Source organism: Peromyscus maniculatus, chromosome 9 (assembly GCF_049852395.1).
Source record: "Peromyscus maniculatus bairdii isolate BWxNUB_F1_BW_parent chromosome 9, HU_Pman_BW_mat_3.1, whole genome shotgun sequence".
Classification (NCBI taxonomy): Eukaryota; Metazoa; Chordata; class Mammalia; order Rodentia; family Cricetidae; genus Peromyscus; species Peromyscus maniculatus.
The window spans coordinates 65,978,969-66,006,382 of NC_134860.1; the positions used below are offsets into that span (position 1 = coordinate 65,978,969).

The following is a 27,414-nucleotide window of genomic DNA, read 5'->3' on the forward strand; positions in this document are numbered from 1 at the left end:
AGAGGGAAAAAGCAGAAAGAGTGACATTCATTTGTTTATGGCAACTTCCTGTCTTGTTAGATTTTCAGGTCCATACATCTAGTCATCCTTTGGTTATTTTGATCTCTTAATGTCCGTATTATATCATCTACCTTGTCAGACCTTCTGTACTTCCTCATTAGGGCCCAGGCATGGAAAGATGGGAGTAAGCAAGTATTTGTCACTGACTGTCAGTGGAATGACCTCTCTTGTCTCTTTTTACTAGAAGTGACTGAAAGATGAGTAAAATTGCACCTATAAACCAAAGATCTTCCTTAATAAGTATGGTTATAACTTGTTGTAGACAAAAACAATTATCATATATATTCTACACTGTAATTTTAACACACTCAGCTTCTGTTTTGATCGTCACAATTGTGAAGAAGTATATTAATGTCAGTTTTACAGAGACACTTATCATTTTAATCAATACCTCATAGAGTTCAGGCCTTGAAAGCAACGACTTAAAACTCACATGAATTTTCTAACTTTCTGCTCTCATTATGCATTGTGCTCAGGATTGGCAATGCCATGTAGCAGTGGGTGATACAGAAAGACTCAAGAAACAGATGGTTAGTGTTGTGCAGATAAATGATGAGGCTAATGGTGCCATTAATGTCCTGGCCTCTGAAGTAATGGGACATCAAGATTTTTTGTTTTCTTTCATGGTTAGGAAAGGAAATTCCATCTCCTGAGTTTATGTCCTCCTTATTTCACTTACATTTTGAACATTATTTTGTGATATCTAAGGCTATTTATAAAGACAGAAATAGGCTGTTATAGTTTAGATTGCATAGCTTCTTTATTGGAACTCATGTTCTATGCAAAGTGGACATGCTGTTGTTAATTTCTCTTAATATAGTTCTTTCAAAAGTTCTCAGTTCTTACTGGATTTCATTAACGGCATCTTCAGGATAAAAAAAAAGTAACTAATTGCAGATGTGTTGACTTGGGCCTTTCCTATTAATTTCTTTCTTATTGCTTGCACAGATGTTATCAAGTTTAACCCTTACAGCCGGGACTCTTGTGTTCACAGTGTGCAAATCTCCAGGGCGTCAAGATGCTCTGCTCAAACGCAGAAGGCGCATCCCTGAGGCTATGTAATTTCGAGGATCCTTCCGGTCTTAAAGCCAACTTAGAGGGTAAGAGCCTTTGTGCCTGTTCTTGCCTGGACGGAAACCATTAAGTAAAAGTAGTTGTTAGAGGTAAAACAGGAAGGCTGTGGGCGGAGCTTCCTCTGAGGTCAGAACTGGAGAGTCACTTAACTTTGGTACCAGTTATAAGCTAGTCAGCACCCAGGACACAGGAAATAATGCCACAGATGTTTAGTTGAGAAGTTAAGTATTAACCTCTGAACTTTCAAAGAGAATAAAATATTCTTATGTTGACAAAAATGAAGAATTTCAGTTTACCCTGTAGTGTTGTGTCAGGTTTTAATACTTCATTAGTGTTTTGTTGTTTGTGAATTGGGCACTTTATTTACTTGGATTTAGGTGGCATGATACTTGTGTGTCTCCCTGATCATGAATTTACAGAGGCATATTACAGAAGTGCTAATTATCAAAAGACAGTGTTGATTTTTCCCATATGAAGTATTGTTCAAACATTTTATTTTATGCCATAAGAAAATAAATCACTACCATTGAAATCTATATTGCAAGTTGGTTAAAAGACAGATTTCAAGTTTATTTCCAAACTTGTGGGTCTCATCTCATTCCCCTCCCTTAAATTGTCTTGTATTTTTGCTTCAAGTGGTTAACTGTAAATGTTTTTAGGTTAAACTCCCCCAAACTTGCTTCTTGCAGGTGCTAATCTGAAAGGCGTGGATATGGAAGGAAGTCAGATGACAGGAATTAACCTTCGAGTTGCCACCTTAAAAAACGCAAAACTGAAGAACTGTAATCTCAGAGGGGCAACTTTGGCAGGAACCGACTTGGAGGTGAGGCTCCTGTCTCTGACAGTTTTAAGGAGGAGCATTACTGGTGGGCTCATGCAAGCTTACTGACATTGTAAGCACAGTAGTTGGCTGTGACGCTCACTTAGCATGGCAGTGGGGCTGGAAGGTTATTGCCCTTTCAATTGATTTTTTTCTGAAGGTGGGCATGGAGACTCATCCCTGTAATCCCAGCTGAAGTGGGAGGATTGGAATTGGGAGTCTAGACTGGACTAAACAGTGAGACCCTGCACCCTTCTTCCCCTCCAAGAAATGGGGTAGCCTGGAGTCATTTGCTTGTTGAATGACTTTGAGTTCCAGAGTTAGATCTGATCTGGTATCTAAGTTACAGGTACCAGCTCCAGATGCAGAGGGAGACTAATGCGGTGGTCAGTCAGCATTGATTTCATTTATCTCTGTTTTCTTGGATCTTGCTCAAGATATACTACATTTTTCATAAATTTTAATTCCAAACAGAATTTAATGGGCCAGATTATTTTTTAAACTACTTGAGAAATGTAAATCATTTCCAGGCTTAAGATAGGTTCAGAAAAAAGCCCATTTTAACCTGGCATGTTCAGTTTGAATCTCAGCTTGAGATTTTTTATTTTGTTTATTATTTTTCATAAGACCTATATTCTGTGTGTTCTTGATCTATAGACTAGGTAGCTTGTTTGTTTGCATATAAGAACTCGTATAGCTTGAGCTATATATGATTTTCTTCTCTCAGCCCCCACAAGTGCTGGAATCATAGGTGTGTGCCTCCATACCTGGCTCAGTGGCTGCTGTCTACCTAGTGCTGTCAGATGCTGTTTCCTGCACTGAAGGGTGTGTTGTGTATCTGTGCTGTTAAGTACAGTGGCCACGGAACCACTTAGTTGTTGGACGTTTGAACTTGGTACCACTGAAACACTCTTCTAAAGAAAATGACTTCATTTTAATTCATTTAAACTTAAGTAGCTACATGTTTCTGGTGGCTGTGTTCTGTTGAACAACATGACATGTGGCACAGATAGAATTGTATATGAAAATTTAGATTACTGTAGACTTCTTGATTTGTTTTGTTTTAGCCTTGATCTCTTGATGGTTCTTAGGATCAGAGCAGCAAATTCCTTTAATTGCAAAAGGAACTGGCTTTGCACCGTTAGTATAGTCCTTTCAGTTCTTTTTTATTTATATTTATGAGTGTTTTGCCTGCTACCTATGCTATATGCATGCCTGGTGTCCATGGAGGTCAGAAGAGGCCATTCAATGGATCCCTTGGAACTTAAGTTGCAGATCATTATGAGCTGCCATGAATACTGGGAAAAGCATTTAACTAGGGGCTGGCTTACACTTTCAGAGGCTTAGTCCATTATCATCATGGTAGGAAGCATGGTGGCAGGCAGGCATTCTCCTGGAAAAGTAGCTGAGAACTACATCCTGATCCATAAGCAGAGGGTCGGGGGAGAGGGAGGGACCGAGTATGCACCTAGCATGGGCTTTTGAATTCTCAAAATCCATCCCTGGTGACACACTTACTCCAACAGGGCCACACCTCCCAATCCTCCTAATCCTTTCAAATAGCTCTTCTCCCTGGTGACTAAGCATTCAAACATTTGAGCCTATGGGGACCATTCCTATTCAGACCACCACAGTGCATTAGTAGAAATGTTTCAAAAATGGAATACTTGGAAATATTGTTCTACCATGTCCAGAAATAACTTTATGGGGAACCAAGTTCCATCCTAAATCCATTGAGCTCCATGAGTCTTGTTTTGCCTTACAGAACTGTGATTTGTCGGGGTGTGACCTCCAGGAAGCCAACCTGAGAGGTTCCAACGTGAAGGGTGCCATATTTGAAGAGATGCTGACACCATTACATATGTCCCAGAGTGTCAGATGAGAGTGGCAAGAGCTGGAGGAAGAGGTCCCTGATGAAAAGCTGTTCTCATTTTCTTTCTCCATCCATCGAGTTGTCCAGAGGAGATACCATTGTAAGGGAATTTGCGGCAAATGCCTGTTCCCAGAGGTGCATAAGGGGAAACGATTGAGTGTCCCCGCATTGTGACTGTGACAGAAGAACACTCTGTTTATAGATGTAGGGAAGTAGATCATGCTGCTGCATTTCCAGTGGAGGTGGAGCATTTGTCTGGTTTCTGACCAGGAGTAGTATCTATTATATTTGCTTTTATATAGGCATTGTGTGGAAGTACCATCTTGGTTTAAGATGCATTTGAGAATTTTAATTTATGAAAAGCACAATATATGCAAATATATTTATTGAACACCTAGATGCAGTAAGGATGTTTAAATTGTTAAACGTCTTGAAAATTGAAGAGTTGTTCAGGTTTATAAATAGCTTTAGTGATGCCTTCCCTCTTCAGATCCCTATCATCATGCAAGTGTGGTGAGGGTAAGACTCCCTATGGCTCTTTCCTGATTCATTTCTGTAATGTTTACTTTTTAAGAAAAAAAGAAACCCAGTAGCTAAACTTGAGTCATATTCTGTCCTCAAATTTTGAGACAGGATGGAAGGAAAGACCTCGTAAATCATTCTGCAGGAGAAGGACGGATCCACCAGTTGCTGCAGCTGGGCATGCTGCAGCTGTGCATGCCTCAGCTTAGGGCGAGTTCCATTCTGCACCAGATTAGGCTGCTCTGTCCATTCCCTAGTCCAGTTCTCGTGCTCAGTTATCGTAAGCATAGGAAGATACTTCTGAACCAAAACACCGAGCTGTATCCTCAGCACAGTTCATGTAGTGCCAAGTAGTTTATATAGGACCAGCTTAAAACAGATGTTCAAACTAAATCCGCTGCAGTTGGGGCTATAAAGTATGAGTAAATCCTGCAGAGTCCCCTATGAGAAGGCAACATCAGATAATTACAGCTAAAATCCTACAGTGGGGACTAAGGAATTCTAAACTGATGGTCTGATTGTAGCCACCAAAAAAATTGATGACTAAAAATTAAGCCTTTGGCTAGTATAAGCAGCATTATCAATCAGTTGGTAACTGTGGCTCTTAATTTTTTTTTCTGTTGTCTTGTTTGTAAGTGAAATTTTAGTCCAGTTTTCTTGTGCAACAACAGCAGTAGGGCCTTCTTAGTGGGTGTCCCGTGTCCTTATGTGTTTTCTAAGAGCAGGGATAGAAGCTGTGTCCAAATGGGTTCTAAAGCCTACAGACTGGTCAGCTTGAGGTAGTGAATCATCACAGGTGACCTTGTCTCCTTCAGGAGAGTGGCATGTCTTCATTATTCTGTAGCTTATTCTTCTATCTACATATGCAAAGCTTTCCTTCACAGTAAAGGGCTCACATGCACAGTGGGAGGAGAGTGCTCCTTTACAGGGAGAGGAAAGCAACTTTGAAAATGAATTATTTTCTTTGCATTATTATTTTTACCAAGACAGAGAAGTATTGTATTGAGAGATACCTATTTTCATAATCAATATGTGCCTAAATTATATTTAACTCATTTCACTGCACTCTATTTTCAATAATTATAGACTGTGTTCATTCACTGAATGGTCCTCTGCAGACAGACCTGAGACTGCAGAAGCAGCTGAAAGATGTACACACAGTATGCTTGGGAACTGCAGGGTTCAGATCTGATGTAAACTGCATTAATAAACGGTGTGGAACGCTGACAGGCTGTTTCTGCTCTTGCTTTTGAAAGTCAACATTTTCTCCATTTCACACAGTTATTCATGATGGTGCCATGCAGGAGCCAACTGCATAGTGCCCTTAATGGATCAGTTCTGTTGGATGAGCCATTAAAGCAAATTCACTTCGTGGTTTCCTGATCCTCTTTTCAGAGACTACCATGCTACAGCGCTTTTGGTTTTACACCAAGGAAGGTATCCAGTGGTTCGTGTTGCTCTGGAGCTGATGAGTAGCACTGTTCATTTGCTGTATTGAGCAAGAAATAGGGTTTTGCCTGACGTCAAGGAAAGATTCCTGAGAAAGGGAAGGACTCCAAATAGTACAACTTGTGTTATCCTTAGCAATGATCATGTGTGGATATAGGTTAAAATAGAGACTTGTGGGAGGGCCGCAGAAAGGTCCTCAGCCAACCCAGTTAGATGATTTCCACTGATAAGATTCACGTCTCCACTTCAGTAACTGTCTAAGGCAGGATGTGCCAGACTCTGGTACGGTCAAGTTCCTCAGCAACCATTTGAAGGGATTCGGAGTGAGAAATGTAAAGTCATTATGATAGCTTTCTCTATTAATCAAGACCTATTTTCTCCAGTTCATTTTATGAATGTTATTTATGTCATAAACCCACCCCAAGTCACCTTTAAATCATCTTTTATATATGAAAAATTCTACAATGATACTAAATTCCCCCAAGGAAGTAGTATCTTTAAAATGAAAAGCGTCAAACTACAAAGAAAAGTGGTTTCATTATTTCAGGATAAAGCATGTTCCCCAAGGCTTCATTCTCAGACCTCTCACTGCCTGGCTTAGTGATGTGAGCTACAGTTAGCCCCACAGTCCTCCTGCTGAGATTTTACATTAGGGCAAGAAAGAGGTTGTTCACCTGTCATTCAGGAAGGTACAAAAGCATTGTGGTCATTTTGAGCTACTTAAATGCTCAAAATGAAGTAGTTTTCCCCTATAAAAGCGTTTTTGAATTTAGAAAAGAAAATTGTGACAATTATAAAGTCCAATTATTTAAACCCAGTTGATCAATTTCAGGTCTTTGGTAAGTTGACTTAAGCATGCAATCATGAGAGATCTATAAGTATGTCTCTAAGCCTCAAAACCTCACTGATTGCATAATGGCTTAATAGCTTATTTGATGCTGTAGAAAGTAGGACATTGGTTTCTGTCCTTAGGCTCTGTGTGACCTGAGACAAGACTAAGTGTACTTAGGCCAAGGCATATCTGTATTTTCAGTCTTGTGTTGCCATGTTCACAAACGTTTTTAAATGTTTTAAAATCGATATAGAAACATCGAGGCTCACTGTTGACAGGGCTCCCACATCCTGTTAGTTCTAGCCAAATGCCACAGTTTTGTTTCCTTTTTTTTTTTCTTGAGTGACACTTAGAAGCACATCTCTAACAAACAAAATACAGTGGACCGTCTGAAGCAAACGTGTTTCAACTTGAGTTCTTACTGAAAACTCACCTCACTTGCATGTTCTAGTGAGATGAGGCCCCACTGTTGGTGTGCGAGTCGCATGCTAGTGAAGTTACCTAAGTGAAATGACAGTCACTAAAGTCCCTCTCCCCTCGCCTGTCATGAGGAGCGGGCGGAGATCACCTAGGAAGCCTGAGAGTATTACTTATTTGTAGCATGAATCTTAAAGGTTCTTACTAATAAAATCAAACCTGAGCCAGGTATTGGGGTGAACACTGGAAGATCAGAGAGACAGAACAAGCCACAGCTACCTCACCTTGCCAATTCCTCATCCAGAATGAATCTCAGCTGAACTGTGTTCGAAAGCCTGAAGCTTAACCAGCTAAAAGCTTAACCAGCCAAATGCTTCTAGTTTTTGGTCTTCACGCCTTATATACCTTTCTGCTTTCTGCCATCACTCCTTAGGATTAAAGGCTGGCTTTCTGGGATTAAAGGCGTGTGTCACCATGCTTGGCTGTTTCCAATGTGGCCTTGAACTCAGAGATCCAGAGGGATTTCTATCTCTGGAATGCTAGGATTAAAAGTGTGAGTGCCACCATTTTCTAGCCTTTGTATCTAGTGGCTGTCTGTTCTCTGACCCCAGATAAATTTATTAGGGTACACAGTGTTTTGGGGAACACAATACCACCACACTTATTATTAGAAACCCTTGCAAGTGGAATTATTTCAGAGAACATGGGGCAATGACTGATGGGGTTAGTATCCTACCATCGATGTTGCCAATCTCAGCTGTAAAAAGATCAAATACGGTGTTATTTTTAAAGCATTACAGCGTAGGTAGTGTACCAGCTTTTACAATGTATGGTACATAGATAGAGGTTTCATTCTGTATCGGATAAAATATCTTGGAAGCTGAATCAAGGCGGGTCTGCCAAACCTGGTTAAAAGGCCCTTCATTTATGCAGGGACTCATGGAATCTCTATATGTTGAACGCCAACTAGATGCAAAGAGTTATTAACAGGCAGGAAGCACAGAACTGACTTTCATGGGTTATAGACAGGATAAAGAGGGGAAAACCTTTCTTACATTCATGTGTGTGTATGTGTGCATGAATGCCACCCAGCATGCACATGGAGGTCAGGGGACAACTCGAGAGAATCAGTTCTCTTATTCCACCTTGTGGGGCCCTGGCATGAAACTCAGATCAGCAGGCCATTTCTCCAGCCCTAAATTAGATGTTTTAGATTGGGAACAACAAACACCATGATTATCTGATTTAAAAATTTTCCCTTTCCAGAGACCCAAATGCTAGGACTGGCTCCCCAGGCGCTCTGTCTCCACTTTCTGTATTTAGTGCTTAACTTCCCTGTGAAAGTTGTGTGTGTGTGTGTGTGTGTGTGTGTGTGTGTGTGTGTGTGTGTGTGTGTGTGTTTGACTTACCCAAGACATTGATTTTCCTTGAACTCCATAGGGCTGCCAGCTTCCTCGGGGGAGCACAGCATAGCTGGATTTTAATCCCTTAGAACGGTGACTTCAGCTGTGTAAGTTTTAGCTAAGATTTTAATGACCGGGTTTAACAGATAGACCAGCAGGTGTCCCAATTACACTCTCCATTAAAAGGCTTTTGGTGAGGATTTAAATGTTATTATTAAAACCATCGTCTGTACTGCACGGCACCTCGTCATTCAGCAGCGGGGAAGATTCCAGTGTTCCAGAAAAAAAAAAAAAAAATCGTATAAAAAGGAAGCCAGGAGAGCAGAAACATCGCAGCACTCAACCCACCAAAGAAGCTTGGTATCTCTTTGGCTTTCACTTCCCGACAGGTAAAATTCTTTGTACTTCTACCACTATTCTTAATGCTGCTTGTTACTGTATGTTGAAAGGGGATTTTGCACTCAAGGGTCAAGTCTAGACGTGATGGTCTCCAAGGAAGCCTTGCTCTTCTTCACTGACTGACCTTATCAACCACCAGCCTTGGGGGAGATCCAACCTTGGAGGAACCCAGCAGCTCATGGCCCAGTGTTGGACACTGATTTTAGCTTCATCCGCATCAGATGAAATTAATTTGGAGAGACATTTTTTTTATCAGCTAACGCTAGGCTTACTTGGCAAGGGGGCATTCGAGCTAGGTGTCTCCACCCAGATCAGTCTAGAGTTCTCTCTCGGTCTTGAAGCTGGTCTGACCAGCAGTAATGTCTTAAAGACTAGATGGCAGACAGGAACAAGCCAGCAGTTTCACGGGGCAGCCATTTAAAGTCTGTCAACCTCTTATTAACCGGAGACATCTAGGAGGAGCTGCTTTTTCAGAGCTGACGGCCCAGTTCTAACTTCATGAATGACAAAGTTGAGAACTGCATGGTAAGGGGGAGGGTATAGGCAAAGTGAATTTGGTAAGGGATGAATTAATGGGTTTCAGGTAACCAAACAAATAAAAATATAAATGGGTTATGTTGCCACAAAAAAAAAAAAAAAAGTGCTGAAGATGCCAGAATCAAGTACGGGTGTTTGTCCCCAATGTCCAAGATGCTCAAGACAGGCAGATGACCCCATGTGGTTCATTGCCTGCATGAAATACATCCCAGCGCCTGACTCCCTCTGCAGCTTCTGCAGGGCCAGTGGTGCAGATGCTGGGCTCTTTGCCATGCACTCTTTATTTTCCACTCACTTCAGTCTGGGTCTGTCATGATTGTGTCTTGATGTCCCCTAGAGTGGAGATGATCCCCAAACTGACAGCTGCTGTTCTTCTGCTGAGTCTATGTTTGGAAGGCTGCTCCAGCCAGCACTGGTCCTATGGATTGCGCCCTGGAGGAAAGAGAAACGCTGAACACTTGGTTGAATCTTTCCAAGAGGTAAGCTTCCCCGCACTGCCTCACTTCGAACTGTGAGCCGTGCAGTGCCAGCCCCGGCGGCATTACTCAGGTTACCCTAGATACTGACTGCAGTGAGACCAGACTCCGTGGAGTGGAAGCCAGATTCCTCCTTGCACCTTCGACAGAGACAAAGGACACAAACGGCAGGACAGATGTGAAGAGAGCGAAACACCAAGTTCATGATGAGGCAGCATGCTCTCAAATATCTCTGCCATTAAATCAATACTCTTGTATAACTCACTAGTAAGTGTCTACATCAAGGACATAGTGCTGTTATTTCTTGTCACCGACAGAGACATTAAAGAGCCTGGAGAAGGTTTAACTCCATGAATTGTCAAACTTAAGATTGTGAGATAGAAAACGTACTAGATTTAATTTCCTCCAGATTAGGCTGCAGTGCCAGCACCAGCATTAATGTCTGGACACTTATCTTAAAATTTCACTTCTTAAGGATGGGGACGATTCCATGAGAGAAGCCATTTACATTAGCTGATTAGTCCAACCAGTAACTCAGAGCTGAGAAGAAACGTAGCTGAGAAACTTGACCAAGGTATCATCTGGTTTTGAAGATACAATGAAGCCCCAGAATCTGGAGCCAGTTTCATTTCTGTTGTGGTAAAACACACTGACCAAACGTAGTTTAGGAGAACATGGCTTATGTGGCTTACAGTTCCAGCGAGTCCATCACTGTGGGGAAGTGGAGGCAGAAACTCGAAACAGCTAGTTACATGCATAGTCAAGACAGAGACAGAATAAATGTGCGTATGCCTGGTACCCAGCTCACTTCCCAGGACCCAAAGCCAGGGAGTGGTGCTGCCCACAGTGGGCTTCTGTGGTGGTATTGTGTTCCCCAAAATATTGTGTACTCTAATAAATTTATCTGGGGTCAGAGAACAGACAGACACTAAATACAAAGGCTAGAAAATGGTGGCACTCACACCTTTAATCCTAGCATTCCAGAGATACAAATCCCTCTGGATCTCTGTGAGTTCAAGGCCACATTGGAAATAGCCAAGCATGGTGACACACACCTTTAATCCCAGAAAGCCAGCCTTTAATCCCAGGGAGTGGTGGTAGAAAGCAGCAAGATATATAAGGTGTGAGGACCAGAAACTAGAAGTTTTGGGCTGGTTAAACATGTGGCCTGGTTAAGCTTCAGGCTTTTGAGCAGTAATTCAGCTGAGACCCATTCCGGATGAGGACTCAGAGGCCTCCAGTCTGAGGAGACAAGACCAGATGAGGATCCGGCGAGGTGAGATAGCTGTGGCTTGTTCTGTCTCTCTGATCTACCAGCATGGACCCCAATAACTCGCCTCAGGTTTGATTTTATTAATAAGAACTTTCAAGATTCATGCTACAGGCTTCACCTTCCCATATCAGTGAACAGTCCAGAGAATCCCCCTAGATATGCCCACAGGCCATAGACAGTCTCTTCCCAGGTGATGCTACAAACTGACTGTTAAAAACAACCATCACAACTCCGTCCCTCGTCAATTTGATACACAGACGCACCACTTTAAGCTAGTTCCAGGCTAGACCTGGATCCACAGTGGTCTCAGCGCCGTCTGGGATAGAGTGAAACCCTGTTTGAAACACAACCGAAGAGCAGCAGCAAAAACAACGTAACAAACCAGTCAGGACTGTAAGGCTCCTGCACTTTTTGTGTGCTCTCTGTTGGTGAGGTTCCAGAGTACCTCATTATTGTCGGAGAGAACACCATCTCTTCTTGCTATCCCCATCTCCTCTGAACTCCAGCTCACTCTTTCAAAGTGCATCCATAAACTCCCCAGACGCACAGTTCTCCAGGCCTCCCATTCAGCCTCAATGCCCAGTCCTCTCCACAGACAAATCTTGATGCAAATGGAAAACTGTGTTTTGTTTCTTTATCTTCATCTCTGAGAATCTCATTCTCTATCTCCAGATGGGCGAGGACGTGGATCAGCTGGCAGAACCCCAGCACTTCGAATGCACTGTCCACTGGCCCCGTTCGCCCCTCAGGGACCTGCGAGGAGCTCTGGTGAGTTACAGTGGTCACCGCGTAGAGCTAGAGTCAGAAAGGAGTTTGGATACAGTGACCTACCACCACATCAGAGCTACCTGAGTCATTCCTGCAGCAGGACCCTCGATATCTTACAGTGTCCACTCTGCTTAGATAGCACTCATGTTTGGAAACTATTTTTGTTCTGAAATAGATTTGTATGTCTACATAACCATTTATACAAATCCCAGATTCAGCTTTTGGAATGACCAGCAAATTTCTTCCCACTGTAAGCCTCCAATTTTTCAAAGAATATTCAACCCCTCAGCTACTCATTTCTGAGCCGACACCTGCCCTCAGCTTGATTCATCCATTGCTTCCAGGACCCTGGGCACTGTAGGAACCAAGAACAAGGCTCTTAGGTCACTCCTCTGTTTTGGATTACAATATTCCAAGCTTAAAACGTTTATAACTCAGAGCCACAGGTTTGACTTGTGGTTTTGTTAGGCCTAAGGCCCACCATTCTCATTCTGTCTCCCCTCTCTCCTCTTGGTACTGGGTATTGATCCAGGTAAGATCATGTATTGACAGGCACTGTGCCACTGGATTATATCCTTAGCCCTCCTCCTGCTTAAAAACTAAATCTTTCTAGTGTGAGACAGAGTCTCACTTTCTCAGGCTGGCTTCAGACTTGCGCAGCCCAAGTTGGACTTGAACTTGAGGTTCCCTTCAGCCTCCAGGGAAGCTACAGTTAGAGGGGTGTGTAACCACTCTGGCTGTGATATTGGTTGTTCATGAGAACAGAAGTAGGAAACAAACTGAACGGGAAAACTGAACCTAGAATTGAGTGTCAGTGTTCTGGGAGCTGCTTTCCCACTCATTCACGGCACTCAGAAAGCGCACGGCCAACTGCCTGTTACTCAGAGGAGCAGGGAAATCAATCCTCGGGAAATCATGCCTGAAGATAAGATTGATTGTTAAAAATTTTCTCCATTGACTTCAAATTCCACCCAGTGGACAAGATGAAGGTAGGCAGACATCTCTGTTTCTTTCTTGTTCTAAGCTTGCTTATAGCCCAATCAAAATAATGAGCTGAGTAGCCGGGCGGTGGTGGTGCACGCCTTTAATCCCAGCACTTGGGAGGCAGAGCCAGGCGGATCTCTGTGAGTTCGAGGCCAGCCTGGGCTACCAAGTGAGTTCCAGGAAAGGCGCAAAGCTACACAGAGAAACCCTGTCTTGAAAAAACCAAAACAACAACAACAAAACGAGCTGAAATTCCCTAGACATGGCATCCTGAAGGACTCCATGGAAAGGCCGATCTGACCCAGATCCTTCCTCACAATGTCATCCTTTTAGCCATGAATGCAGATTTTAGGATGTCAGCAGCTACAAGACACTGTCTGACTGCCACGTTTCTAGTACTTTTGAATGAATGACAGATGCACCTGTTCTTCTTGGATCTGAATTTTAGAAAATACATGTCAGAAACAATGAAATTCAGCTAGTCATCCCAACATTGATGTGCATGTTACATATTTTTCAGGAGAGTCTGATTGAAGAGGAAAGCAGGCAGAAGAAGATATAAATGCATTGGCCCCGAAGGAGCCACAACAGCCAAGTATAACGTGGGCGTTGAAACCTGTGACCTGTTACAGATCTGTAGCTGTGTGGCTTTCAGCACTTGTATGCCCAGCAGCATGGATTTCATAATAAAGTGATGTGTTGTGGATCAAGTACAAGTACTGTCAATGTGGTGTGCCTCTGACTCTGAGCTCAGGATGCTTTTTTAAACTTCCTTTTCTTTCTTTGTGTCTTTCACATCATGCATCTTGATCCCCTTCATTTCCCGTCCCTTCCATATCTTTCCTCTGCCCTTGCAACCCCCACACCAAATAAAATAAAAATTTAAGAAAAGAAAATTTCATCATGGAAGCTGTAGTGTGACACAGTGAGTCACGCAGTAAACCCTTTTATCCATATATCTTACTTGCAAGTGTTCATTGCAAGGAGTCATTGGTCTGGTTTGAGGCCTCTGGTTTCAGCTATACCACCACACTGGGCCCTCACTGGGACTCCCTTGGATAGCCTGTTGTTGTCCTGTGTCATGTAGATACTTCAGATACTTTGGGGCTGCAGGATCAGCAGCTCCTGCAGATCGTAGATGAGGTGGATGTTGGGGTGGGCCAACTCATAACCCTGGTTCTGGGCCTGGGTAGTTACAGGGTTGGTCAGCTCATCACCACCACCACCACCACCACCACCACCACCACCACCACCACCACCACCACCACCACCACCACCACCACCACCGTGAGCTCTCCAGCATTGCCCTGGCTAGTTCACCCCTTGCAGTGATAAGCAAGGGGCAGGGCCAGTTCTGCTTTCATGCCCTGAGTTGGCTTTCCCACAGTTGCACCGTCAGGGCCAGCTCTCCCAAGTGCTGCAGCTGATGACAGGCAGGCACAGCTCTCCAGCTCTTAGGACCAGCTCTCCCATGCACATGTTCTCAGCAGGTTCGCCCACATCCCCGTCAGTTGGGTCAGCTCTCCTGTGCTGCCCAGGAGAGGTGCAGGGCCCACTTTCCCAAGTGCTGCAGCTGGTGACGGGGAGGATCAGTTCCCTTGCCCATCACGGGTGTCAGGGCAAGGTGGGGTGGATGCAGCTCTTTAGATGAGGATGTGGTAGATGGGAAAGAAACCACAAGGATATGTCTTGTTGACTAGGAGATGCAATCCATGGCTCACACCCACCCTGTACTCATGAAGAGCAGACAGTGGTCATATACTGGTTGAGGTCAGAGGAAGCTAGGTCACCTGGTCTCTATAGGATTGTAACTGCATCCTGACTTCTAAAAGTCAGGTCCACCCACATGTGTTCGTGCTGCAGGGAAAGAACTGCCCTCCCTCTCCAAGTCAGCTAGAATCAATCCCATTGATGCAGAGGAGAGGCAGAGCCTTTTGGGCTCCTGGTCCAGTTTTCCTTCAGGGTCCATACTGTCTTGCCAGGTGGTATGAGCTTCAGAACTACTTCAGTTTTCTATTGCTGTCAAATCCCCGAGGCTAGGTAATTTAGGGAAAGGTGGTTTCTTTTGGCTCCTAGTTTTAGAGGCTAAACTGTCCAAACTTGGGAGGCCGTTATCTGTTACACTGTATCATAATCTGGGGGACAACATCGTGTTGTGGAAACACATACCACAGTGGTATAGGATGTTCACAGAGGATGCCAAATGCTGGGTGCTTTCACTTTATAACCCCCTTTTCTCACAGTAATTGATTTCATCTCACAGGCCCTCACTCACTTTCACGAGACAGGCATTAGTCCACTCTGAAGGTGCTTTCACTGTGATCCAAAGACCCACCTCTTCCTAAAGGTTTGACAACTGTGGGAACAGACTTCCAGAATGTGAATCTTTAGAACACACACCACATCCAAACCATAGCAGGGACCAGGGCCTAACACAGTTTTCCTTCCTGAGAACTTTTGTATTTAAGAAAAAGAAGTGTACATAGTCCACTGGTGAGAGAACCTGATGGTCCCTTGCCCCCCGGCCACCTTTCATGCTCCATAAGGACCAAGTCAGGCTTCATGCTAGATATACATGCACAAATACCTTCAAGCAAGATGGGAACTAACCATGACTGCCTTCACTTTGAAGTGATGGAACCAGGGCTCAGGGGTCAGGAGAACCACTCAGTCCACTGGATCTGCATTTACCACTCCATAAACTGCACAGCAAGGAACAGCCCATGAAGCTGAGCCGTGGGAGGGTTTGCTTGGAGGGACAGAAACGGGAAACTGGAGCTGATCGTCAACTCGGCTCTGCTGTGGCCAGATCATGAGGTCCTAGATGTGACAACACAATTCTCACACATCCCTACAACTTCCAGGTAGCTATGGAACCATTGGAAAAACTCAAATTTCAGCAAATGCCCATGGAATACTGCAATTTCGATTCTTTTTTAAAATAATACCGTGATTGGCAAGTGGAAGCCTACCATCTTTCCTGAATGTTTCGGTTTGTTTTAGACAGTCTCATGTTGTTCAAACTGGCCTTGAACTTGCTATTAACGAACATATTTTTTAAAAAAGCAACAGACCTTCTTATGCATTATTTTTCGAGCATTGGGTTTCTGCTACCAAACATCATCTCTGGGGAATTTTTTTTTGAGCTATGGATTCTCTTGAATGGGATAAAAAGGTGTTCATTCAGCTGCTATTGCTGTTACAGACCTGGGATGACACATGGCAGTTTGCAAGCCTATTGGGTCCACTTAATCCACAGATGGCCCAAAAGATCAAGGGGAATAGAGAACAGTAAAAAACATTACCTTTACTAAATGTTAAATTTTTCCCTCTATCCTATCTATCCTAAGACTTTACCCTTTAGTGTACCATATATATATATATATATATATATATATATATATATATATATATATGTATGTGTATACATATGTGTGTGTATACATATGTGTGTGTGTGTGTGTGTGTGTGTGTGTGTGTATGTGTGTGTAGTGTATAAGTGTAACAGCACTCAGAGATTCTGACAGCAGACAAAAGTAGAATTTCTTAGTCGGAACACACCTAGCCTAACAGTCACTCATGCCTTGGGATGAATGCCACCTATATTTTTAATAAGCACATAGGGTAACCCTTTGATGCACAGACAACAGGACATTACTTGTTGTTAAAAGCGACAGATTAATTGGACCAGCTTAAATCCTCTTGCTTTATCCACTTACCCGTGCCTATTTATCCATGAAGAACACATGAAACCTGCACACATGAAATAAATCCCCTTCAGAAAACTTTCAGCTCAGCTCAGACAACAAAGGCATGGATGAGCAGGGCAAAAAGAAAAGAAAATATTGCAGATTTTATTATTTCTGTTCAAGATAGGCACCGGGATCCCACAGTATGCATTTGAACAGTATCTGTAATGAAATGAGCCAGAGGGGCCCTGAGGGTGAAGTGTCTTGAAGGAAGCTGTCAATAGGGAAAAACCATTAAGTCCATGATCTTATTTTAATAATCTAAAAACAATAACAAGCTAAACACATAGTAAACTTTAAAATACATTTCCATTTTTAATTTACAAAATAAATAACAGCAAATATGAACAAAACTCGTCAACACACATCTCCCTAACCGTCCATGTACGAAATCCAATTATTTATAAAACCATGTGAAGGAATTTTGACAGGACTCTGGGTGAACAGTCCAGGTGACTGAGAGATGAGCTTGGGCATATATGTGGGAAACCAACTTTGGATGGGTATGAAGAGTCAACTAGAAGTTAATACCCCAGAAGGAAAGCTATTCCTCTCATAGGTAACAACTAGTGGTTTGACTCTGAGCCTACCCAAAGAGAAGCTTCACTTTTTTTTTATTTCTTCTGCTGTACTAAGACTAGGACCCAGGACCTCGCAGCAGCTAAGCAGGTGAGCTACATCTTCAGCACTTCCAATAATCCTAAATAACATACTTAGAGAGGAATGAAAATGTGCGAGGAAGCAGTAGTCATCAACTTCCCAAAGTACACAAGGAAAGTGTGATCCTTAATAAGGGACCGGAGGGAGGTCTAGGCACAGCAGGCCAGGTGGGCGACTCTGAAGAATTAGGACAATTTGAACCAATATCTAAAAAATAGATGCTAGACTCACTAATATCCACACATCTTCTGTTCATAATAGCCAGGCCTGGGAGGCTCAAAGCACCAGTAGAGGATGCAAAATGTGGATTCCAGTTCATAAAGCAAAAGCCTTTGGACACAAGTCCCACTTCATCTGTTTCCTTAGAAAGAGCCTGCCCAAGTCCATGCAGTCTCAGATATAGAACAGACAAGGAAATGGATGTGCGATATGGTACAGCACATCTGCCATCCTGTGTTGATGGGACGGGTCTTATCCCCTTTTCATTATACCTGAGAAGTGTGAGGGAGAAGGCACAAACTTGGAAGGAGCTCCCAATCGTGTTTCACAGAACTGTGCCACTGGCACTCAGGCACCTGCTGGGATACGGGAGTCACGTCTGTCTGAGAAAAGGTCACATGGGTGTCCAGCGATCGAATGACGTCTCTGTCTGCACGCCTGTGGTTTATGGACTCACTGTATATAGGGTGAACTGCAAAATGAAAACGTGCCCCTCAATCTGGAGGCAACTGGAAGGGAAAGACTCAACTTGGCAGTCAGTGATGAGGGTGGTTATCATCCTATCTCAGCTCTTGTGAGACACCTTGTTTTATCCAAGGTGGCTAAGTGTATCATGGCTGTCCCTGGCTGGAGTCAAGCAAGGGGTGGGGGTGGAGGGAGGAGGCAACCCATGGCCAAACAGCCTTATTGAGGGCTTTCCTTTTGATATAGTGCTGATTTCTGATCCAGTATCACACTAGAGTCAATTTCGTAGCAAGCTGTTTCTACTGAGCACACCAAGGGGCTAGTACCGTGTCTGGCCTTCAGCAAGTGTATACTGAATGAAATCTTTCTTTAAAAAAATCATCATCCCAAAGCAAGACAAGTCACCATGGCAGAGAGGGAATGAAAAAAAAAAAAAGTGATGTAACAATACCACAGACTCATAAGCCATCAATCAATACTCATTCATAAGGATTGTGACAGTCTCAGGGCTGATTTCAGTGCCTTTCAATACCTCAGAGGTCTTAGCAAGGGCAGTCAAAACTGGTCCTTCCTGCCCTCTGCTTCTTGTCCCTTCTCTATTTAACATCATTGCAGTCTTCAATTTTAGGACAGATAATGATTTTCTTTTAATCAAATTAACCCCTTCTTCATCCATAGCTTCTGTGCCAGCTACTTTTATGACAACTTGATACAAGCTAATCATAGCAACAGAAACCCTAAGACAGCTTCCCAACGAAGTGAATCTCCCAGTGCCCTGCAAATCAGTACCTACAACATCACCCAGAGGCCTTTGTGTCAAGGCAGCTGAAAGCTATTATTTTCATTAGTGTGGAAAGGGAATCATGGGGGGAAATGCCTTAGTAAAAACAGGGGTGGGGTGGGGGGAGGGACGACACCTCTGGGCACTGTCAGGTCCAGCTCTGCTCAGAGATCAAACTCAGAACTGCCTTCTCCTACTCTGCAAGAATAGGCTGGGAACTTGCTCTTCTTTTCCATCCTACTTCTGTGTTCCCATGGCAGCCTGCAAAGCACAGTGACATTTTCAAATCTTTCCTAGTCAGTCTGCTAGGGCTCTTCTCAGAAGTCTCAAGCTCCATGGATGCCCTCTATCACCCTTCTGGTGCCTTCCTGCTTCTTTGCAGGGCTTGGATCTTTTCACTTAAAATGATCTTCAACTCTCATTAACTCTTCCATGCAAATGGTGCCCAAGGCCGCCATCTTTTAGGGAAGAGCTGCATACCTGAATTCCCCCTCAAATACCTTGAAGAAAAATGAACAGTATCAAATCCTACCCAGGTCTAGGAGAGAAAGGAAAGTCACTGATTGCATGACCCAATCTCACCTCAATGCTCCTCCCCCCCAAGCACCTGCGTGGGAGGTAATGCCTCCACTTTTAAAAGCAAGAAAGCAAACACGCAGAGAATTTCAAATGTGAAGTTGATGGTGACACCCGGGGACTTCAGACCAAAGCAGTTTAAAATGTCAGAGCCTGTGTGTTTTTTACGATCACATGTGGATGCTCCTTGATGGAAGTAAAGAATCGAGATTCGCATGACTTTTCTAGGATATGCACACTAACTTCTCTAGTGCTGTGCCAGGCATGTCTCTGGCTTTCGCTTCCTTGATCGCGGTGAGGAACCAGGCGCATCTCTCTTAACCATGGAGGCATTGAAAGGACCTGTGCAAAAAAAAGCAGCAGGTAGGCAGGTGCAGATTCTCACAGCTGAAATCCCTCTGCGCACTTGAACTTGGAAGAATAGATTCAGGGCAAGGTCACTGACAGATTCTAGCATGCCCACGGCAGACCCAAGCCACCCGGCAGCTTTCAGTTTTTCATTCAACACCCAAGTCTGAGAGAACTATCTGGGACTTTGCAGATACCATTCTAGCTTGGGGCTAGGCACCCAGGACTTTGTTAGAGGTGTCTTTTGGATCTACGGGTTATCTTGGGGACATCCTATGTGAGCAAGCTGGGCTGTTAGAAAAAGCCTATAGTCCACTTTCTGTGTGTAGCCCCAATTTCCTTACGTACAAAATGAGGTGGGTGAGTGTGTGAGTGTGAGTGTGAGTGTGTGTGTGTGTGTGTGTGTGTGTGTGTGTGTGTGTGTGAATTTTAAAACCTGCTTAACTCAAAACACCTGTACATTGTGTGGTCATTTATGTGAACAGAATATTTGGGCATCCAAGTCACCCTAGTTTTTCCTTCTGAAAGGAGTATGGACATTAGTACCATTAGCAAGCAATCAAATTAATTCTATGACCAAGAGGAATAAATAATCAAAGGGAATATTGCACTGTATTCTCCAGGGTAAAAATCAAGTAGCAGGCAGGGACCACCTCATCAGGCCAACAGGGTCTAGAAATGTAGGACCATGGTTCCTAGGTTCCTCAGAGCCCAGGATTTGAGCTCAGAGAAAAGAAGAGGATGAGAAACAGAGTGCAAAAGAGCTTCCAAGGAATCCAAGGCACAGCATGTGCCTGCTGCGTGGTGAGGACCATTCATCAGGAGAGTGCCAGAATGTGAGTCCACGGAATCTCAGAGAAGCCATCCACGCCTGAGAGCGGCCCCACTTCCGCTACCCACGTGCGCTTTCCCTCAAAGGAGACAGCAAACATCAGGGAAAGAGGACCGTGGCAGCTCCTGGAGCACACTTGGTGTCTGGCTCTTTCGTCAGGAGGTTAGACAGGTTAGGGATGCAGGCAGGAGAGAAAAAGTCTTGAACACAGCAGTTCAGAAGCAAACTGAGGACATCCACACAGGAGTCAGTTGCTGGGGCTGTCCTCCCCTCCACGGTCACTTGTCACTGCAGGAGAGTTGTCAGAGGCATCTGCAGATCCAGCGAGTCAGCGGGTGAGGCCAGCATGCCATCATGGGACAAGGAGAGCATTTCTTTGTTCATGTGTACAGATGGCCAGTTCTGGAAGTTCCGTGGGCTAAAGGGGATGTGGGACAGCCTTCAGACGGACAAAGCGGTTCTGAGTGGGGAATCCCCTCAGTACGGGGAAAGCAGTGCTGGCAGGGAGCCCTGCATGGTGGCCCATCCTCTCTGGGGGCCCTTCTCAGGCAGCAGCGGTCCAAGGCACTCAGAGGTGCAGAGCCAGAGTGACCCTGTCACTGAGAGCCTGGCTCAGAAGAGAGCGTGCCTGACTTGCGCGCCTTTGGAGGGGGTGGGGGCGGAGCTTTGGCTTCTCTCCGGACAGGCAGGGGGGGTGCAATCTGGGGAGGAGACACACGGAATTACAAACAGTCCTCCTTTTTATTTCCAATCCATCCTTCTTCCATTCCACACATTCGCTCCACTGTCAAGTTGATGAGCATTTATACTGTCTATACAAGACCAAAGGGAATGATACTCTTGTTCTCTTGAGCTGAGCTGACATTCTCTCTTTCTCTCACTCTCTCAAGGTTGCATCACCAACACTTGGGTACCTGGCATATACTTAAGAAGCACTTAGTAAATATTTACTGAAAGAAGGAATGAAACCGTCTGAGTCTACTGCAGAACCAAGACCTGTCATCCAGAAGTGACCACCAGGGTGGGAAGCAGAGAACATGCCTCCTTCAGTCACATGACCAATGAAGCAGGCTGCTGGCATATTTCCCTTCTCGTCTCCAGAGGCTTCAGGAGTGAAGCAAACACCAGCCACAGTGTGTGGCCACGTGTGTGGAAAAGCCTCTCCTCTAACACACCGTGGACAACCCAGGGGTGCCTTCCCAGGGCTGGTGCTTGAGACCACACTAACAGTAACCGACAGGTTCCTACCTCGGCTGAGTTCCTCTGGCTGCTCTCATAGGGCTTGCTCTTAGGGGGAGGTGGAGGAGGGACGGCAGCCATCAGCCCATCTGTCTGCAAAGATGGGGAGCCTGGAAATGATACGAAGGAGACGGAGTGAAGGATTTATTCTGACTCCTCATGAAGATAATGCTTGCCACCAGAGCACCTAGACCAGCCTTATACACAATGCTGCAGCCATTTCTGAGGTTTCTATGGAAAGAAAGGAGAAGACCTTGTACCCTGCCCGACCACAGTTGCTCTTTAATTCCCCAGAAAGCTGCACACGGAATTCTGAAGCATAAATTCCAATGTTTACTCTTAAGTTAAGGATGAGAACATTTTCTAACTTTAGGGAACTGTTCTCTGTTGTAGAATATTATTTTAAGGTGTGTTACTTTTGTTTATGTTGCATTTGTTTAACTCTGTGAAGCTGTGTTACTGTGCCTGTCTAAAACACCTGATGGTCTGATGAAGAACTGAACAGCCAATAGCAAGGCAGGAGAAAGGATAGGCGGGGCTGGCAGGCAGAGAGAATATTTAGAGGGAGAAATCTGAGAGTAAGAGAAAGAAGGAAGTAGCCAGAGAAGGAGGAGTTCTTCAGGGGCCAGCCAGCCAGCTACCCAGCAAGACACAGAGTAAGAGTAAGATTTACAGAAGTAAGAGAATGGAAAAAGCCCAGAGGCAAAAGGTAGACAGGACAAGTTGTTAAGGAAAGAAACAAGCCAAGCTAAGGCCGGACATTCATAATTAAGAATAAGCCTCTGTGTGTGATTCATCTGGGAGCTAGGTGGCAGGCCCACAAAAGGAGCTAAAAAAAAACCCAACAGTTCTCCAGTGTACTCTAAGTATTTAGGGAAACACACACATTCTGCAGGAAGCTTTATCTGGCTGTACATAACTCTTGACTCTATTGGCACTGGCGGGCATGTTCTCCCCATGCCTCTGCACTATGGGAACCTTCGAGTTTGTCTGGAGTGCTACATATGCTTGGCTCCAGATTAACAGCAGCATGCAGGATGGGTCTGGCTACTCAGTGGTAACTTTGTAAGTGACTTGTGGTTGGAAAGGGACAGGCAGACCCTTAGGATTGCTACTGAAATAAGCGCAGCCCCAAACTCCAGCCCTTTGATGATTCCAATGCCCACTGAACAGAACCCCTTTTGTAAGAGCCGCATGCTGTTTGTGGCTGGTTTGATTAAGAATTGCCCAGCTTCACAGCCATATCCCATTCCCTAGCAGAATGAATCTAGGAGACATGGAAAAACTCACTTAGAGTCCTCGTAGCTTTGGGTGTGAGCGGAGGTGGGCTCAAGACTGTAGGCTGCAGGGGTGAAGAACCGTGGAATGGGGTCAGCCGGCTGTCCACCAGCTGGAGACTCTTTGGCCTCTGTGTTTTTCTGCCTGGGCTCTGGAAACAAAGAGGGAGACCAAACACATTACAACTTCATGGTGGACTTGGCAGACCTCAGTAATACCCTGAACAGCCTTAAATGTCAGACAGAAACTAACAGAAGGGCTTAATTCCAAGGGCTGTTTTTCTTTCTGTTCTCAAGTGTGCGTGCACATGCATGTGAGGGCCAAGCTCCACCTGGGCTATCTCAATCTACTCCTCTCCACGATATAGCTGAACCCAAAGCTCAGTGTTTGGGCTAGTCTGGCCATGCACTGAAACTTCATACAGGCTGTCATACCTACCCAATCCTCACACTCGGTGTGGCAAGTCCTTTACCTCCTGACCCATCTCCCTACCGTCTCCACTTGTCACTTTTAAGGTTACCACCGTATTGTTACACAGCTGGCAGCTGGCAGAGATACTTGTTGGGAATGACATCAAAACAGTTCACTTTGGGTCTGGCCACTGGCTTGATTCTGACCATGCACTGTGCCATCTACGTTGGAAATAAGCAACCCTGACTCTTAGCTGGTCTCGCGAACACTTCTTCAAAGCTGAAGAGTGAAATGAGAATGTTTGCACCAACTCCTGGAACACAGTGGCAAGAGCCGCGATTCCGAGGGCAACCCACACGTTTACGCCGTGGGTATGAGAACTTGTGCCAGTGTTGACTTGGAGACGTGAAACTCCCCGTATTTGCTGTTCTTCCTGCCTGCCATCTGCAATCTGACACCACCGTGTCCTGAGACTCGTGCAGCCAGGCTTCTATCTGTGACTCACTGCTGGGCAGTGACTGGAGAGGTGCTGCTGGCCGAGGGGCAGGCAGTGGGGCCCCGCCAGCGGTGCTCTGCCAGTGGTGGCCCGCCAGTGTTTGATTTTATTTGTTTATTTATTTTTTTTACCATCATGTCCGGCTCTGGCGCTTTCTCTGCAATGACTTGCGACTTGCTCAGACTCCAGTCTTTCCTCTTGAACTTGCTAATCCGGTTCTCGCCGTCTTCTTTGGGTGGCAGATCTTCAACTCTGGCACCTGATGAAGCTCTGCGCTCAAACAGTGGCTCCAGAATGGACCTGTCGGCCAGGAAGGTCAAAAGTCACAAAACATGGGTCCCAGAATGATTGACTTTACTTCAAAGTACCAGCAAGACCCTTAATTCCATCTTCACCCAACTTCTCAGGCTCTCAGAGTCTAATTATCAAACAACTCAGGGTAAAATATACAGAAATGAAATTATCATACGAAAGGGAGAAAATATTAGTGAACGTTTATCACTGCCTTCCACCTTGGGTGTTATATATTTGTTCTCTTGAGGATATGTGCATGTGCGTGCAGGTCACATGCATGTGAAGGTCAGAGGTCAACACTGGTTGTCTTCCTCTATCACTTTCCACCTTATTTTTCAAGACAGGGCCTTTCACTGAACCCAGAACTCACTGACTTGGCTGGAATGGCTACCCAATGTGCTGTCAGAATCTGAGGTGTAGATATCCACACACTAGGATGTCTGCAGCCACAGGAGGCGCACTGCATTCTGAGACAGTCTTTTTCAAGACTCAGTAAATGAAAAGAACCATATTAAGAGAATGCCATATAAATAAGCATAGAGAAGAGCATGCATTTAGCTGCTTGACTTCCTACAAAGAGCTGGGGGCTTGCAGGAACCTAAAGCTCACGTCAGTTCTGAGGTGGCACTGGTGGTCAGGCGCCAGGGACTGAGATGAGATCTGGGGGGCTGGGAAGATACCTCAGTGAGTAAAGTATTTGTACAAGCGTGAGAACCTGGCATTCATCCACCACCACCCGTGTAAGAGTGGCTGGGCAAAGCAGTGTGCACCTGGACCCCCAGCACTGCAGGCAAAATGGGGGTTCTGGGCTCACTGGCCAGCCTGTCTAGTCACAGGTAAGTTCGAGACTCAGTGAGAGACCTTGCCTCCAAAGGTCAGGTGGAGAGTAAGTGAGAAAGGTACCCTGATGCCAACTCTGGTCTCTGTGCATGCCTACATGTGCATGTGGTACACAGACACACAGACACACACACACACAGAAACTGTCTACTAATGTTTCTAATAAACTGAATGTTAAAAACATGCACGAAGAGATTTTTTTGTGGTGTGTGTGTGTGTGTGTGTGTGTGTGTGTGTTGTATCATTTTCCACCTTTGGAATTTTGTACTATTTTATTCTGTGATTAATTGATAAAGCAAATTAAGTTTAAAATTGTTTTAAAAGTGATACATGTGAGGAGAATTAAACTGTGGCTAGAAGGCAACTGTGTTCAATAGGGGGTGAAATATTAATTTTTCATTTTCTATTTTTAGTAATAGTATTATTGTCAGTGATGTGCCTCATGAAGAATATGAGAAGTGAATGAGGCCCACGATTATGAATTATTCTCCTCAAAGGAGTGGTGTGCACACACACCAAGTCTCACCTTGGCACCCTCCCCAAGTGTGAAGATCAACCTTACCCATCAGATCCTGGCCTGGAGGGCGCATTGTCAGAAGAGTTGGAGGAGGTGGAGACCACTGAAGAGGCCACGGAGGTGACAGAGAGCCTGCGCAGCGTGGAGGACAGGATGTAGGGCAGTACCATGGAGCCTGCACGGCTTGGCTTCCTTTCCGTCAAGTTGGATGGCTGAAACACATGCAGCCCTCCAGGGTCAGCAGCCTGCAATGCAGCCCGCATGCTCTGAAGCAGCCACCCTGTTGGCCTTCTGAACGAATGCAATGTTGACCTAAGAACCAAGTCTAAGGAGGCCACAGAACTAAGCTGAGCAGGGTGGAGTCTCTGGACGCCGCACTTTCATGCCAAATGTCAGCAGGGAATCACCGTCCCCCTGTGGAAAGCAAATTAAGTTTGCTTTCTAACATTGGCTGGGTTCTAACAATGATGGAGGGCAGTAGGCTGAAGGGAGGCTCAGTCTTGTGCTCCAGGAATGTGGGCACAAAAGACACACGTACCTAGACAATGGCAGGGGGAGGGAAAGTGTCAGGAAGGAAACTAACCCGGGCACTTTGAGTGGGGGGGCAGAAGTAGCTTAGCCTGGCCTCGAACCCACAGCCACCCTTCTGCCTCAGCCTCCTGAGTGCTGAGATTACAGGCGTGCATCACCTTCCCTGTCAGGACTGGGTCCTTTGATGAGTGAAAGAGGTGAAGAGGCGGTGGGAGAGATCTTCTGGGGAAAACTCTAGTTGGGAGATGTGCAGAGCTCTGATGTGAGGAAAGACTTTGAAACTCAGGGGTTCAAACCAAGACTGCTAAAGAGGGAAAGGTGAACTCAAAGACAGAAGATCACAGCAATGGACCGGAACCGATCACACCATCAGTTGTGAGAGAGGACAGGATAGTAGCACACTTCCCCATAGCTCCTGGACGGGGGTAGCGGTGAGGGGTGGGGCATCCACAAAAAAAAAAAAAAGATTAGGAAAAGCTATATAAATGAGGCAGGACAGAAGGAATGGCCAACGTGTGGAACAAGGAAACTTATATGCCTCTGAGTATTCTCAAAGTGCCTGCCCAGTCCAGCCACCTGGATGAACAGTGTCAGCTGGCCATTCATTAAAGTTGTAAACTTGGGCTCTGCCCCATCCATGGAAACCAGTTATCCGTGTTTCATAAGACCTCTCTTCTGAAGGTTGGTCAAGTTTGAGACTATCTAGCCCAAGGATGGTTGGATGACTACACGCTCTCTCCTGCCTGCTCATTTGCCTATCATCATAGGTATCACATCATACCTATGCTGGTATGACTCATCTGAAACCCTGAGCAATGTCATGGGAGAGACCAGGGAAAGCTTGAGGGCCATTTAGACAAAGCTTACCAGCGTGATGACCCCATATAACTTCTCGACTTTCTCCTTCAGCTCACGGAAGCATGAAGACAGCCGGTCATGCAGCGGCTTGAGCTGCTCTGTCAGCTTCTCCCCGTGGATGCGGATCCCTTCCGTGAGCAGAGGTATCTGGAAGAGAAGGGCAGAGGGGGAATTCAGATTTGGAGGTTTGGGCAAGGTGGGATGGAGTCGGCAAGGCTAACTGACAGACACAGAATTATCTAATGAAAATACCACCTTTTAGTCTAGGCTGGGGATCTGTGTCAAAGGAACAGAGAAGATCCAAAGACTCTAGAGCAGCCAACTGGCAAGGCTAATACAACCGCGCACTGGGGTAGGTATCGGTCTTAGACTCATCTGATGGCTGCTTTTCTAGCCGTTTGTATTGAAATGATAAGAAAAAAAGAGACCGGTA

At 45.0% G+C, this 27,414-nt stretch overlaps 3 protein-coding genes across 10 annotated transcripts in view; 2 read left to right on the forward strand and 1 right to left on the reverse strand.

The window, feature by feature from the left end:
- The window catches only part of Kctd9 (potassium channel tetramerization domain containing 9), a 30,953-nt gene extending 25,377 nt beyond the window's left edge, over positions 1–5,576 (forward strand). For all 7 annotated transcript variants that reach the window (XM_042285077.2, XM_076545263.1, XM_076545260.1 and 4 more), the window contains exons 10-12: positions 1,055–1,160; positions 1,824–1,957; positions 3,720–5,576. In XM_042285077.2, coding sequence (XP_042141011.1) covers positions 1,055–1,160; positions 1,824–1,957; positions 3,720–3,836 — 357 coding nt within the window. In that variant the 3' untranslated portion in view covers positions 3,837–5,576. The remainder of the gene's footprint in view (positions 1–1,054; positions 1,161–1,823; positions 1,958–3,719) is intronic.
- A 3,855-nt stretch (positions 5,577–9,431) lies between these two features.
- Positions 9,432–13,597, forward strand: Gnrh1 (gonadotropin releasing hormone 1). 2 transcript variants are annotated; one of them, XM_076545264.1, is made up of 3 exons: positions 9,432–10,712; positions 11,247–11,903; positions 13,408–13,597. In XM_076545264.1, exons 2-3 carry the CDS (start codon positions 11,808–11,810, stop codon positions 13,447–13,449), a joined length of 138 nt encoding a protein of 45 aa, XP_076401379.1. In that variant the 5' UTR covers positions 9,432–10,712; positions 11,247–11,807; the 3' UTR covers positions 13,450–13,597. The 2 variants fall into 2 exon arrangements, with proteins under 2 accessions (XP_076401379.1, XP_006992091.3); XM_006992029.4 differs by having other exon boundaries at positions 9,432–9,865; positions 11,808–11,903.
- Positions 13,598–16,720: 3,123 nt separating this feature from the next.
- Positions 16,721–27,414, reverse strand: part of Dock5 (dedicator of cytokinesis 5) — a 191,216-nt gene continuing 180,522 nt past the window's right edge. The window contains exons 47-52 of the mRNA XM_006992034.4: positions 26,991–27,128; positions 25,638–25,804; positions 24,073–24,241; positions 23,047–23,185; positions 21,766–21,866; positions 16,721–21,218 (exon numbers count right to left, since the gene is read on the reverse strand). Of these exons, the coding sequence (XP_006992096.1) occupies positions 21,114–21,218; positions 21,766–21,866; positions 23,047–23,185; positions 24,073–24,241; positions 25,638–25,804; positions 26,991–27,128 (819 nt within the window). The 3' untranslated portion in view covers positions 16,721–21,113. The remainder of the gene's footprint in view (positions 21,219–21,765; positions 21,867–23,046; positions 23,186–24,072; positions 24,242–25,637; positions 25,805–26,990; positions 27,129–27,414) is intronic.

Excerpts from the sequence above, each read along its gene's own strand:
- Gnrh1 (XM_006992029.4), top strand. The coding sequence starts at position 9,641 with ATGCTGGGCTCTTTGCCATGCACTCTTTATTTTCCACTCACTTCAGTC. Across the intron at positions 9,866-11,807 it reads TGGTTGAATCTTTCCAAGAG|ATGGGCGAGGACGTGGATCA; the intron begins GTAAGCTTCCCC and ends CTCTATCTCCAG. Across the intron at positions 11,904-13,407 it reads GGGACCTGCGAGGAGCTCTG|GAGAGTCTGATTGAAGAGGA; the intron begins GTGAGTTACAGT and ends CATATTTTTCAG.